Genomic DNA, 14,708 nt, shown 5'->3' with positions numbered 1-14,708 from the left:
AGTCCAAGGGACTCTCAAGAGTCTTCTCCAACATCACAGTTCAAAAACATCAATTCTTTGGTGCTCAGCTTTCTTTATAGTCCAACTCTCACATCCATACATGACTACTGGAAAAACCATAGCTTTAACTAGATGGACCTTTGTTGGCAAAGTAATAATGTCTCTGCTTTTTAATATGCTGTCTAGGTTGGTCATAGCTTTTCTTCCAAGGAGCAAGTGTCTTTTAATTTCATGGCTGCAGTCACCGTCTACAGTGATTTTGGAGTCCCCCAGAATAAAGTCTCTCACTGTTTCCATTATTTCCCCATCTATTTGCCATGAAGTGGTGGGACCAGATGCCATGATCTTAGTTTTCTGAATGTTCAGTTGTAAGCCAACTTTTTCACTTTCCTCTTTCATTTTCATCAAGAGGCTCTTTATTCCAACCAAAACAAAACAGAAGCACTTGGAAAGATTTATAATGATGAGGCTACGCTGTCTCTCCCATCCCTGTCCTCTTCATCAGAGGCAAGCCCTTCCCTGTTTCTAGCTTCAGTTCTCTGGGGCCACGCCTATTTCAGAGGGTTTTTTGGTCAAAGTAGTGGAGAATCCCTTCTGCTCTCCAGGCTCTGATATAATGCAGAGGATATTTTTATAAGGGGTGAGACATTCAGAACTGTATGCAGACGTCTTCGGAAGGGGTACAACAACCCCCTTATGTTCTTCTTCCAGTTTTGCCCACACTTCTTAGGTCTTGGCCAATGAAGTCTCTTTCATCACATCGATTCATGTGTCCAAATGGTAGCTAAAAACCAGAGGCTTTTCCTTAGCTAAGTTCATAAGCAGAATCATGTCATACCTCTTTCCTAAACCTGCCTCTCTCTCTCTCTCTCTCTCTCTCTCTGGGAAGTTATCAAAAGGGACATTGAATGTGATGTTTCTTTTCTCATTTGGGGCATTGAAAACTGGGGTTCCTATAGTCCTAGTAGGAATATTCTAAATTAGAAAGTATGTATGAATTCTGATGACACAGAGCAAAATACCAAAACTGAAGAAATATCTTAGATGTTGATACCCTCTACTTGTAACTCTTATCCACTTTTCCTAGAAGGGGACCCTCCCACGACTGAGGGCGGAGTGCCCTTTCAGCACATCTACAGCAAGTCTGGGTGTTCACAGGGTAAGGAAATACTCCAAACACCGGAAAGGCCAAAGTCCCCTGCCCCCAACTTACTTGCCATGACTATGCCAGCATCCCCTGACACAGTCCACCCCTTGACCCCTTCGAGTCATTGGGAACAGATGGGCAGAAACGGCCATTATCCACTACAAGGTGAAAGAATGGGTCCGGGGCCCATCTCTCTTGGCAACAGTAGAGGGCCAGTAAAGTAAGCACACCTTGCTTGATCTTTCCATAAGATCTTATAGAAAAGTCAGCGTGAATTTCTTGGCCAACCCAGTGTTTAACTGACTGCTACTTTGTGATGCATATTTCCCTTGTTGCTGTTGTTTGTATATATAGTGATCTTTTAAAAATTATGTATTCATTTTTGGCTGCGCTGGGTCTTTATTGCTACGTGGGCTTCTCTCTAGTTGTGGAGAGTGGGGGCACTCTTTGTTGCAGTGTGCAGTTTCTCGTTGCGGTGGTTTCTCTTGCTGTGGAGCCAGGCTCAGTAGCTGTGGCACATGGGCTTAGTTGCCCCATGGCATGTGGGATCTTCCTGGACCTGGGACTGAACCTGTGTCCCCTGCATTAGCAGGTGGATTCTTATCCACTGAACCACCAGGGAAGACCCTGTTGCTATTGTTTTATCTTCTATCCCTCTTGCCTTTCCATCTCATATTAGCTTTTCATATGCGAGGTTGAGATGTCCCCTTTTTCAGTGTGAACTGGGTTAAAGTGTTCCACCAAGGTGGGTGTTAATTCAGGTTATCCTGTTGGACCTGGGGATGCTACCCCTGGCTTTGGTTTTATACCAGAGCTTACATCCTCTTTTGGGAGGCACATCATTTTCTGCCAGCCATGGAGGGAGGGGGGGCACTAATTTGGACCTCCATAGCCTTGTTGGTCCAGAGCATGACACTGAGTGACAGTTGATAAGCTGGTCAATCGTACAGGCAAAGATCATCCCGTGATTGTTCCATCTTGTCCCTCTGTCAGGGGAGTACCTTGATGCGGCACCCACGGGGCTTTACAGCAAAGCCAGCTATTTGTACAAAAGTTTCTGTGAAGAGGACTGTAGGCCTCCTGGGAAGATCTCATAAAATTAATCTACTGCAGGCCAGCAGAGTCATGGGGAAGATGCTGACAGATGGGGCATCTCAATTAACTACAGTTGTTAAGAAAAAAAATGGGCATCTCTGAGTGTCACATCCAGACACTGAAACTCTCCAGGTCCCGTATCTTGCTTCTCTCCACCCGCGTGGAATTCCAGCAATAATATCAATTCTGCCATAGGCACAGCCTCCACTGACTTTCCTCTGACAAGCACTGACTGTTCTTCCTGTGTGGACTTGCCAAGTCTACATCACAATTCAGTTTGAAACCCTTTCCGTTGCACTGTGCCTTAAAAGCAAGAGTCATTCTCCCAAAGATTTTGTCCAATGCCCTTCAGGTCTGTGACTACAGGGGTTTGTGGAAAACCTGACCCACCCCAGGAGCTAAGCACTGACCAGTTGAGGGTCGGGAGGCAGTGCTGGCTATTTCCCACAGGACACAGGATGAGAGTTGGAAAGACAGTTTTCAGGGGTAGGGGTAGGGATGTTGTTAGCCACCCCACCCTGAAGGAAGGAAGAAATACTAGGGTCTCCCAGCTTGGAGAAGAACAGCAGCATGTGAGTGGGCCCTGAGATGGATCCCAAAATTCCAGGAGATGATGACAACAATGATACCATCTGAGGTTGTCCTGTGCCAGGTGGTGCTAAGAGCTTTCACTTCTCTGTCTCAGTTAACCCCCAAGATAACCCATGAGGTAGGTACTGGTCATCATTTCCTCCCATCTGTCCTCTATGGAGGGTATGATGGAGGAGCCAGCACCATAAACGGAGCAACTATTGAGAAGTTGAGCAGCCTGGGGTAGAACCACAAGCCACTCTGCCACGAGTCTGGATCAGGGAGATCTGACCTGTTGTTTGAGGCATCCACCATGTGTTTCTACCTCACCTGCAACTCAATAAGCAGGATGGACTCTGGGCTCACACTTTGATCAAATGACTGTGAGTTGTATTCTCTGATCGGACTCCATAAAGTCAGGGATTGTTGCTTGTTGTTCAGTTGCTCAGTTGTGTCCAACTCTTCACAGCCCACCAGGCGCCTCTGTCCATGGGATTTCCCAGGCAAGAATACTGGAGTGAGTTGCCATTTCTTTTTCCAGGGGATGGTCCTGACCCAGGGATTGAACCCGGGTCTCCTGCTTGGCAAGCAGATTCTTTACCACTGAGCCACCAGGGAGGCCCAAAGTCAGGAATACTGTGTCTCTAAACAACTTCCTGAAGTATTAGAGAGACCCAGCACACATTCTGCAGGGGCTGGTTTCCTGGGCACTCAGCCACATAACCTGAATCACTTGACACCAACTGCTCCAGGAATATCCTTTTTTTTTTTCTATTAGAAAACAAAAGCCCTAAAATAAAAACAACAACAACAACAAAAAAAACAGAAAAACGAAGAAAAAAAAAAAGAAAAGCCCTAATGAAAATTTCTCTGCCAGTGACAGTCTACACTGCAGGACACCTGATGTGTCTTAAGCAGATTCCTTAGCCTGAGATGGGGATTCTTGTTCTAGTGATTTACTTGTGTGTCTGTGTATGAGGGGGCGGTGCGGGGGCAAGGTGAAGGGGGCGGGGGCAGAGTACAGGATGTAAAATAAGACAGGGGTAAGAAAGGAGGGTGTGGTCTTGGCTAGAGTCTGATCTTGCCGTGAAACTCTGGGACGTCCCCAGGTTAGTCCACTTTGAGGCAGGACCAGACCCATCAGTCAGAGGCTAAGAACTGGGAAAGGGTTTGGGAGGGGGTGTCACATCCCAGGTTGGGTGGCTTCCATTTGACTCATGGAATTGTAGCAGGAGGTGATTCCCACAGCAAGGGGATCTGCACAGGGTGCCAGCGGCACCCACTACTGGCTGGTTTTATTGGCACCCCTCACCGCAGGCTACTGTGGATTAGCTCAACCCATGACCAAGCAGAGTTGTTTCCCATAGGTGATCAGGGGTGTCAGAGAGGACCCTGGGTTTGTCTACCACTTGGCTGTAGTGAGAATTCTCAAGGGGGTTTGGTGGAACCAAAGCGGTTTAGTGAAATAAAGGTGTTTAATTTGGTTAGAAATGTCAGCTGGTTGAAACCAAAGGGATGTGTCCCATATGGGGTCTGGGTGTACCACTCAAATAATTAAAAGGCCAGCAGCCAGAGCAGCCGACTAGACCTCAGCACAGCCCAGGTATCTGTATAATCATGTCCTGTTGTTACTCTACCATGTAGGCATGTGCTGCAAGTCCCAGGGTAACTGTCTTTCATCTTCATGTGGGGTATATCCCCGAGGCCGAGTAGGTGGTAGCAGCTATCTTGAGCTGCCCTTTGGAAATAATAGGAAAGAGCCATCTCTGAACCACACTAATTCTGAGGTCAGAGGACAGTTCCTCAGGGGTTCCAGGACCTCTAATGTCAGTAGGAGTTATTGTTGTTTAGTCACTAAGTCGTGTCCAACTCTTTGAGACCCCATGGACTGTAGCCCACCAGACTCCTCTGTCCATGGGATTTCCCAGGCAAGAATACTGGAGTGGGTTGCCATTGCCTTCTCCAGGGGATCTTCCCAACCCAGAGATTAAACCCAGGTGTCCTGCATTGGCAGGTGGATTCTTTACCACTGAGCCACATGGGAAGCCCTCAGTAGGGGATGTCTCTTTAAAAAAAAAGACATATCAGACCCCAAATGGAGTCAATTATCCCTAGGACAGCAAACCAAGACTCTACTATAGAGTCAGTCATTCCCAGGAACTCAATCTTTAACCAATCAATCTGGAATTACCTGGTCAGCACAGTGAGGTCACCTGCATGACATAATCCCCTTTCCTCCCAAAGGAAGGTGACCTTGCCTGAAATAATCCTTTTTTCCCTCTGACTTTATTGTCCCACCTACTTCCTGCCTTTAAAAACCTTCCACTTTGGGGCTTCCCTCATGATCTACCGATTAAGAATCTGCCTTGCAAAGCAAAGGAAACCGGTTTGATCCCTGGTCCAAGAAGATCCCATATGCTGTTGGGCAACTAAGCCAGTGTGCCACAACTACTGAACCTGTGCTCTAGAGCCCAGAAGCCACAGTTACTGAGCCCCTAGAGCCCGTGCTCTGCAACAAGGAAAACCACTGCAATGAGAAGTCTGTGCACTGTAACGAAGAGTAGTCCCTGCTCACTGCAACTAGAGAAAGATCACACAAAGCAATGACGACTCAGCCTAGCCAAAAATAAATTTAAAGAATGAGATAGCCTCTCTGAGTGTGAATAGCTCATGGGTACTGACAACATCAAGGTACAAAATTGGGACCCAGACTCTGCCCCATGCAACACTGTTGATCTGCCAGTAACCAGAATCCACTTTCAACATAATCCAAGGGACGAGAGACAGAATCAGATCAGGAAACAGAAGAGTTACTCTCAGAAGAAACTGTATGAGCTGGCTAATGTGCATCCTGAGTTGCTTCAATTGTGTCATACTCTTTTCGACTGTAGCCCACTAGGCTCCTCTGTCCATGGGATGCTCCTGGCAAGAATACTGGAATGGGTTGCCATGCCCTCCTCCAGGTAATCTTCCAGATCCAGGGATTGAACACACGTCTCCTGCATTGCAGGCAGGTTCTTTACCACTGAGTCACCAGGAAAGCCCTGTGAGTTAGCTAATATACCTTGTCAAAAAATAGAGGGGAAATTTATGGAAACTTTAAGGCTGTTTGACCAAGATAGTATAACATAGTTTGTTGATTCAAGTTTTGTTTACTGATGTGTTCTCACTCACCAGAGATTCTGGAGTTCAAACAGCCACAGTTCTTACCATGTGGGGTGGATATGCTGACCCATGCTAAATTGTAACAGAAGATCAAAAAGCCAAGAAAGGCAGGAACTCACAGATTTCAGGAAACAAGAGGGCTTTATTGGGTCCCTGGCAAGCATCCAGCCCAACTATGCTCTCACTGTTCTCTGACAGGACCCACAAGATGGTCTCACTCTGTCTTGAGAAATTGGCGAGGGAGGCTCTGCTGGCATTCCTCTCTGGGCCTGGAATGCTGGTTGGAAGAGGTCCTGTGAAAATGAACTCCCTGATCTCAGCAGCAGAGATAGATAAATAGAAGGAACACAGTAGAGGAGTCAGCATGATAGACATGGGCATAGAAACCAGACCCCTAGCTATGGTTAATCGATCATGGGGTCCCAGGAATGAAAAAGACCAGACAGTGCCTAAGATATCACCCAGTCATGACCATAACTAAAGACTTCTGGTCGGGCAAAGAGGCCTGTCTCAAACTGCCAAGGTAGAGTCAAAATCTCCCACTTAATTTCCAAATGTCAAATGTCTTTGAATAAAAGCCTTATTTTGCATATTGTGAACCTTCCTTGCAGTCTTCCCCCAAAGGGATCTATGTTCAATTATTTGGGAATGGAAAGGAAAAGAAAATACTCAGACCTGGGGAGGGGGTTCTGTAGGACACTGGCTTCAAGCTAAGTCCAATGTCTGGGGACAACAGAAAAGCATGTGGTCTGGCCATCCAAGGAGATATTCAATAGACTAAATTTTGTGCCATAGTAGACTCAGTGGAAACTCAAAGCCAATGAAGGGTTATTTTGAGCGTACAGTTGAAATGGATATACTCTGAAACAGGTATAACCCCCACAATGGCCCTGACGACTGGGACGAGAGTGACTACGGTAGGATAGGATGAGCACAAGCCATCGGAATACCCCCTCACTACCGAAATGGTGAAAGTGATACCATTTTTGTACAGGAACTATAGATATCAGTGTTACTATCAGATTGGCGGGCGAAGTCATAATGACTCCTACCACAGCGCAGCTTGGCCAGTGCAAAACACCAGGAGGTCTTTGGCTTGTTGTAAACTTTAAAACGTGGTGACTCCGATGACAGGTGCTCTCCCAGAAATGGTCGTCTTGCTAAAGGAAATTCACCCACCTCTTGACATTTGGTATGAGCCCTTTGATCTAGCGAAATCATTTTTTCCCCTCCATTTTGATGAGCAAAGAACATCAGAAGCAATCCGTCTTCAGGTGGCAGGGCCGCAGGACTCCATTGCTGTCCTGATTAAAGATATGTAATATCTTAGCTGTACAGCTCCATGCCACAACCTGCCTCATGGGGACCTTGACCTCAGCACTTCAATGTTCCATCATGTTGATAGGGCCTGGAGATCAGCAGTTTCCCTAGATGCTTTGTTAAGACATATGTATGAGTCAGAGGTGGGAGATAAAGCATGTGGAAATGTGAACTTTTCCCCTGATAAAGTTCCTGGGAATCAAGTGATCTGTTGAGGTCACAATAGTTTGTTAATGTAGAAGAAACCCCTACATTGTGAATTCCTTACCACTAAGGCCCAATTTCAGGCAAAAATGTCAGGTGGGAGCATCTTCTTGCTCCAACCCACTTACTGACCCAGAAGACTGCCAGCTTTGGGCTGGGCCCAGAGTGAGTGAAGGCTCTTGAGCGGGACAAGCCGTTAGCACAAATGATTCTGCCACCAGGCCGCCTGTGGCAGACCCAGGGTGCTTGAGGGATTTATCTGTGGCATACTGAGGAGCTACATGGAGCCTCGGCAGAGCAGAGTGCTGCCCTCTTGACTTGTCACTGGGCTCTGGGGCAGTCTGGGGCTTGGCTACAGCATACTAGGTGGCCATGCTGGCCTTCAGGAAAAGGGGCTGTCAGACCTACCCAGCCACAGACAGGTGTGGCCACTATCACTAGGTAGACACGCCAGGATAGGGTTCTCAAGGCACAGGCAAGCAGGTGTGTGTGGGAGGGGGGCGGGGCGTGTGGCTCACTCACTCTCTCCCACGATGCCTCCTTCCTGACCTATGGCTGAATTCATCTCAGTCTACACCTACACTATGGCTTTAATGAGGTGGGAACCCGTCTTGACCATTATGGGCCCTTGTGGATTTGGTTTGCTCTCCTGACCTGTGACACCTCTCCCATCAAAATCCACAGGATTATCAAATGTTCTAAATCTTCAACCAGGGAAGGCACTTCATAGCAAAGTGATGGGTTGATGCCTATGGCATCTGCTCATCTTGTCAGGATCCCAGAAGTCTACAAGCGGTTAGCTTGAAAATACAGTGAAATAGTTTGCTGAAAACTCAGGTGTGGCACCAGCTGAAAACAATACCTTGCGAAACTGGGTAAGGCCTGCAAGATGGAGCATAAGCTCCAAACCCACAACCAGTTCACGGTGCTTTCTCCCACAGGTTGAAGCGTGAAGAGGGGCGTTATTACTACATCTCAAAGCTCTTCTCATACCTGAGGTTTAGGATTTGACTGGTGTAGAGGTTTTAGTCCCCAAGGAAACATCTTCAAAAATTCATAGTAATGATTCAAGTGAATTAAATTAAAGGCCTAGGCATCTGGCTGTCTCAGGTTTTTTGTACCTCTGAGCGACACATAGCTAAGATAGGAGTGTATCTAGAATAGGAGTATACATAAAGACTACGTGTAGGAGTAGCTAGGATGATTAACCCTATCGAGGGAAAATAAGATCTTGGCTATTTAAAAGGGGGCAGGGTACAGATGGACATGGGGCATTTTCTAAAGTGCTTCCTGGTTCTCCATATCCAGTGGCTAATGTTTGCCACACAGGCAGGACCACTAAGGAACTGGACTTTGGGACTGAAGATCACTCCAACAGGCAAAAAAATCCCTAGTCATAAATACTAGTTCTCATGGCCAGTTATGAAGTGTGCTGTAGCCTTTACTCACACCTCCCTTCTTGCTGGGTTATATTCCTTCCACAGGTCACAGAATTTCAAGATGAGATTATGATAAAAGAGGGAAGAGTACAATTTGTGACACTGGACTTCAGAGAATGGCAGCCCTGGTCACTACCCCTGGACTTGGTCATTGGCTTTGACCTTGAATGATCTCCCCAAGCAGAAAGTAATTTGCTTTTGGTCACATGTGAGAGTCATAACATGTCATATGGGAAGAAGGGTGTGTTTTTATGTGTCAGGGTTTCTCCAGTGATTGCCTACCAAGCCTGTCTTACCCTCCACCATTCTTCTGGTGAGAATCCCCATTCTTTGGAAAACTGCCTCTCCCCTACTCCACATTGCCCTGAATTCCAGGACAGGAATTTGAATCTTGAGTGGAAGGAGACCCATTAGAGCCAACGGCAGCAGCTCCTGGGAGGCAAGCTCCAGAGCCACTATGGCTCCTGCCTTTCTAGGTCCTGTGAACTACCCCACACCCTTCCCATGAGTCCCTGCTCCTTGCTTAGATTGGTCCAAGTCCATTTCTGTTACTTAAAACCTGAGAAACATAATGGCCAGTGTCTCTTTTGAGACCACCTCATACATCTCTGCCTCCCACCAGTGGTCAGCTCAGGGTCTGGCATAAAGGAAGTCTGCTCAGTATGTCTGAATGAACAGGTGGGTGAACAAACAAATCAACAACATTCAGCTCTCAGTTCACCAAGGCAGTCTGGATATGCAGGCTGGGAGAGAGAGGGCGCACTGGGGCAAGAGGAGAAAGTATGGAGAGTCACCTGAGCACAAGAGGAGGTAGAGAAGTCAGAAATGTCTAGCGGAGGGGGGACATATGGGGCAAAGAAAGGCCTGGGCAGTCGGGTGGGGCCGGGGCTGAGAAACCTCTGCAGCTGGGAACCGCAGACAGTCCGTGAGTAACTGAGAGGACCGCGGCACTGGTCATCCCTTCGGCTGGTCTTGCTGCAGTGGAGGAAGTCGGAGACACTGGGCGTCTCTCCAGCTCTACTCTTCTTTCCTGGGTTCCTTTCTTTGCATTCTTCTTCCAAATGAAGGAGCAGTTCCAAAGGCCTAAGCACCCTCATGCTCAGGGACCCAAGTCATCTTCCCAGTGGTACAAGCACAGACTGTTTGGCTGTCGCCATGGAAGGCTGAGACTGTCAATCCAGGAGCCAAATCATGGATCTATCTTTCCAGTGGGTCCAGGGACTGGAGGATGTCCTCAGAAAACCCTGCCTGGGGAAGAGGGGACCCTGACCCCGTACACCTACAACCACACTAGAGGAGGTGAGCTGGATGCACAGTGGCTGCCTTTATTGCATTCCAAGGGGACTGGGCTAGCTCTAGACTCCCCCCTCCCAGGCCTCAAGAAGGGCTCTCAGGAAGGACCCAGGGTGCTGGGCTGAGGACAACTCCTCCGTACTGAGGCCCAGAGCTGGAGGCCCAGGATTGAGAGCTGAAGGTTGGAGGCAGGGGTCCTAATCCCCAGACAGAGACACTTGTCCACCCCACATGGGGATGGGCTGCATTCTTCCCAGAACTCCCACGTGTACTCCCTCTGGAGAAGAGTCCAGCCCTCTGTCCCCGGTCAAGAGGGCAGTGTGGAATTCACTGTGACTCCCTCTCCTTTCAGTAAGGAGTACGAGGTCTCACAAAATCGACGCCTTCCCTCTGGCCACAGCTGCTGATGCAACCCTCACCTCACAGCAGAGGGCCTGGGAGGAGGGGACAGGTGTACTGGGGGTGGCGGCTGTGAGGCCAGAGGATGTGCTCCTTCTCGAGGTGTGGTGGGTAGGGTGGGGGTCAGCTAGGAAGCCCTTGGGTAGGGGGACAGTCAGTGAAAGGCAGGCACAGGCTGCAATCGGGCTCAAAGCCAGGGATGGGGGATGGGGAGCAAGGGGGCAGGGGAGGCAGGGGAGTGAGTGCCTGAGCAGCAGGGAAAGGCTGAGCATGAACACGCATCACCAAAGACCACTGCACAAGGAGGGGACAGGCCCTGGAAGGGCCCTGAGACCCATTTGGGCTCAGGGACAGGTTAGTGGCAAGATAAGCTGGGATAAATGAGGCAAAATGGCTGAAGGAAAAGACCCTGAGAGTCACCAGGCCAAACAGAGCAGAGGAAGTCTGGAGCCCTGAGGGCAGGGAGAGATCAGAGCCAAGTGAAGGGAGAAGGGAGATGCTGTCCCACATGCCCCAGAGCATGACGTTAGCAGCAGGGTCTGGGCAGGACATCGGCTGCAGATCATGCAGAGGACTCAGGGCAGCCCCAGCAGTGGCCAGTGTAAACTTCAAGGATGGCCAGGCTGCCAGGCACTTGGAGGTGGGGCCTGGGAGCCCTGGTGACAATGGCACCAGGAGAGGCCACGGGACTGGGTGCCACACGCCCAGTGTCTGATGAGGAGCTGAGTGAGGAGCGGCTGCTTGGAAAGGCCCTGGGTGGAGCCTCCTGGGGCACACCTGCTCCAGTTGGTTCTGTACTGGGAACATCTCTGGCGGTTTGAGCTGCTTCCTTGTTGGTCTGCTGCTGGATGGAGGCCCCCAGCCTCCTGTGGGGGCTACCGCATGCCCTGGGCCTTGGAGGCTCCCTCTTGGATGGGAGACTGTCCCAATAACTGGGTGGCAACCACCTCTGAGGCCTGAGGGGTGGCTTTGGAACCCGAGGCACTCTTCCGGGTGCCCTGGGGACTCGGGGGGCCTTTCTTCTGGGGCTGAGGACTCAGCTGGGGGCCCTTCCTGCCGGCAGATGGACTCTTGGAGCCTTTGGCCTTGGCTTGGGGGTGGGTGGCCTCTGGGCCCTTGAGGGGTTTTAGCCCCAGCATCTCACAGAAGGTGTTGCACTGGTGGGAGGAGGCGAACTGGTCCAGCAGGGCGGGGAAACAGCTCTCCTTGAGGCCTTGGTACCTGCGGCAGGACACAAGAGCTGAGTGGGGTCCTACCCAGAGAGACAGTCCTCAGGGCAGACCGTGGGGTGCCCATGGCATGGTGTCATGCCCAAGGTACCTCTTACCTTACCTCGGGGTGCTGAGGAGTCCACCTCAACTGGCAGCACCCAAAACCTCACTTTTAATCTGAGGCCTCATTCAGCCCTGGCCCACGGAATTCATCACGTGGGATGTCGCTTGGTATGAGAAGGCTCTGCTTTATCAACATAAATTACTGCAGACTCCAGGTCCCCACTCCACTCACAGGCCCTGTTTATCTGCCCCCCGATGAACCTCCACAAGGTTTCTCTGTGAGAAAGCAGAGGAGCGGGTTCACTGCAACCCCAGAACGCCAGGTGCTCCTGTGTGGGTGGCAAGAGCTGCTGGTCAAGATCTGGGGTCAGGGCCGTAGCAGATGGGGAGCAGAGGTCCCTGAGACATTAGGACATGGCCTTGGGCACAACTAGGGCTACTGAGTCACAAGGTCCAGCACCTTGGGGATGGAGAACCAGAAGAACTTTGACATTTTACACCCCAAGCAGCCTCTCAGAGGGCATTCTGTCACCAAGAAGCACTCACCCTCGCAGTTTGGTAGCAATCTGCACATCAGTCATTTTCCAGTTAACCCCTGAAAAGAGAAAGACAGAGAGTATTGGGAATTGGTGGTAGCCTGGGGCAGTTCTAGGACCCCCAGGTCTCCAAGATGTGTATCATTTTAGATGGGAACAAGCCAAGCTCTAGGCACATCTTCAGGTTCCCTCTCACTGGGCATCACCTGGCCTGTCTCAGGGGCAGTGTGTGTATATTTGTATTATGAGTAGTAATAATAGTTCCATTTTCACAGGTAAGGAAATTAAGTAACTTCAGCAGAGTCAGACATTCATTCATTTACTAACTGGGCACGGTCTGTGTACAATGACCACTGTGAATTAAAGTATCATTCCTAGACCCACAAGTCTTCCAACTAAGCTATTCTGTCTCTACTGGGTGAGAGTAGGTCATCCTAAACTGGGCAAGTCTCTGGCTTTTAGCTAAAACTTTCGCCTCCTCCTTAACAGATTAGCCCATCTGGACAGAGAGAGCTAGGTGGAAATGGAAAGGTGTAACAGAGCTGGGCTGGCAGAAGTGTAGCATGGATAAGACCAGCTTCCACATACTCATCAAGGCAGCAAGCAAGCACTCCAAGCAGCCAGACGGGCTCCAAGGTTAAGAGAGCCTTGAAGGACAGAGTCGGGCAAACAGTGATGGAGGAAACACATCCCACCTGGCCAGGCTACCCCAGCACCTTAACATCACGCATCAGGCCTGTGACCGCCTTTCCCTGTTTGCACTCTGTCCAGCTGCCTTCCTCCAGGAGCCAAGCTCTCACTAACAGGCCTGAGTGCCAGTAGATGACAGAGCAGCACAGATGTGGGCTTGAAACCAGGCAGATCTGGACTTCCATTTTGGCTCTGTCGCTTTGGAGCCGTGTGTGCTTGGCCAGTCACTTCCTATCTCTAATCCTTGACAGTAAACCCAGTGATCATGCTGCCCATCTTGTAGGGGAATTAAGACGATCACGGTATGTGTCAGACCCTAACTTAGTGTCTGAAGCACAGCAGTAATGCAATAAATATTCATTTCTTTGTCTTTTCTCTTTCAGCATTTTTCACATTCCATTGTGCATGATAATACTCATGATCCCTCACTTGCACAGAACTCTGGTTTGCAGAGGGCGTTCCCAAATACAGTCTCATGGAATCTTCATAATAAGTTTGAGAGAGAGGCAGGAAAGATACTATTATTCTTAGAGAGGGAAAGGAAATGGAAGCTCAGAGGGATGAAAGACGTAATCTGTCTGAGCTTCTTTTCTTCTCTGTAAAACAGAGACCCAGCTAGAAAATGAAGAGGCCTGGGGTTGAATTTTTTTTTTCTTTTCTTTTTTTAAGGCTTGACTTTCTTTCATTTCCAAGTCCTTCTACTATATTATGTTATTATCCCATTGTAGAAATTGGTATATTCATCATAAATTCTTGAGGACAATGGGTATTCCTAATTCACATTTTTATCTTCTCAGTACTTAGTAATGTTAGATGGAAAAAAAGAAGGAAAGAAGAAGGGAAGGAAAAATTTATAAGTTAACAAATGGAGTGAATAACAGTTTAATGTGTTACTAGCTCGCCCTTCAACATCTATAGTTATATATAAATATTTATTGTACAGCTTACCCCCAACGCTAAGCACACTTACAGTCAGTTTTCTATCTCTGGCCCTGGTTTTCTCACTTATTTACATCAGGGATAAAATGCAATAATGTGTGACATCCCCAGCATCCCCCAATGTGTGTAGACAGAACTGTATCTTTTCCTTTCTCTTGCCAGGTCTGGTTAAAGAGTGTAGGCCTGGAGAGGAGACGTCAAAGAAGGAAGGAGAATTCACGCTTACTGGCCTCCCTTTTTGGGGAAGAATCTGAATAATGGGAAAAATAGAAACAGACTAAAGAGAAGTATGAGAGACTAAGTTTGCTTACATAATATTAATAATAAACTACCAAAGACTGCTCAGTTGGTAAAGAATCCGCCTGCAATGCGGGAGACCTGGGTTTGATCCCTGGGTTGGGAAGATCCCCTGGAGAAGGGAAAGCCAGTATTCTGGCCTAGAGAATTCCATGGGCTGTATAGTCCATGGGGTTGCAAAGAGTAAGACACGACTGAGCGACTTTCACTTTCACACTCACCAAAGACTGAGGGGGGAACAGAGAAGGAGGAGACAATAAAGCTCTGTGTGCAAGGGTAGAAGAGAGTTTAGGAAGCTGGAGAGGAAGAAGGTTCAGAGCAGAGCTACAGGGAAGAAGGG

The 14,708-nt window shown here is 48.7% G+C and overlaps 1 protein-coding gene across 1 annotated transcript in view; it reads right to left on the bottom strand.

Annotated features, from left to right (window-relative positions):
- Positions 1-6,099: 6,099 nt before the first annotated feature.
- The window catches only part of ALPK3 (alpha kinase 3), a 57,569-nt gene continuing 48,960 nt past the window's right edge, over positions 6,100-14,708 (bottom strand). Inside the window, exons 13-14 of the mRNA XM_027521899.1 lie at positions 12,453-12,501; positions 6,100-11,853 (exon numbers count right to left, since the gene is read on the bottom strand). Of these exons, the coding sequence (XP_027377700.1) occupies positions 11,508-11,853; positions 12,453-12,501 (395 nt within the window). The 3' untranslated portion in view covers positions 6,100-11,507. The remainder of the gene's footprint in view (positions 11,854-12,452; positions 12,502-14,708) is intronic.

This window comes from Bos indicus x Bos taurus, chromosome 21 (genome assembly GCF_003369695.1).
Source record: "Bos indicus x Bos taurus breed Angus x Brahman F1 hybrid chromosome 21, Bos_hybrid_MaternalHap_v2.0, whole genome shotgun sequence".
NCBI classification, from domain to species: domain Eukaryota; kingdom Metazoa; phylum Chordata; class Mammalia; order Artiodactyla; family Bovidae; genus Bos; species Bos indicus x Bos taurus.
This window is presented reverse-complemented; position numbering and strand designations above follow the sequence as displayed.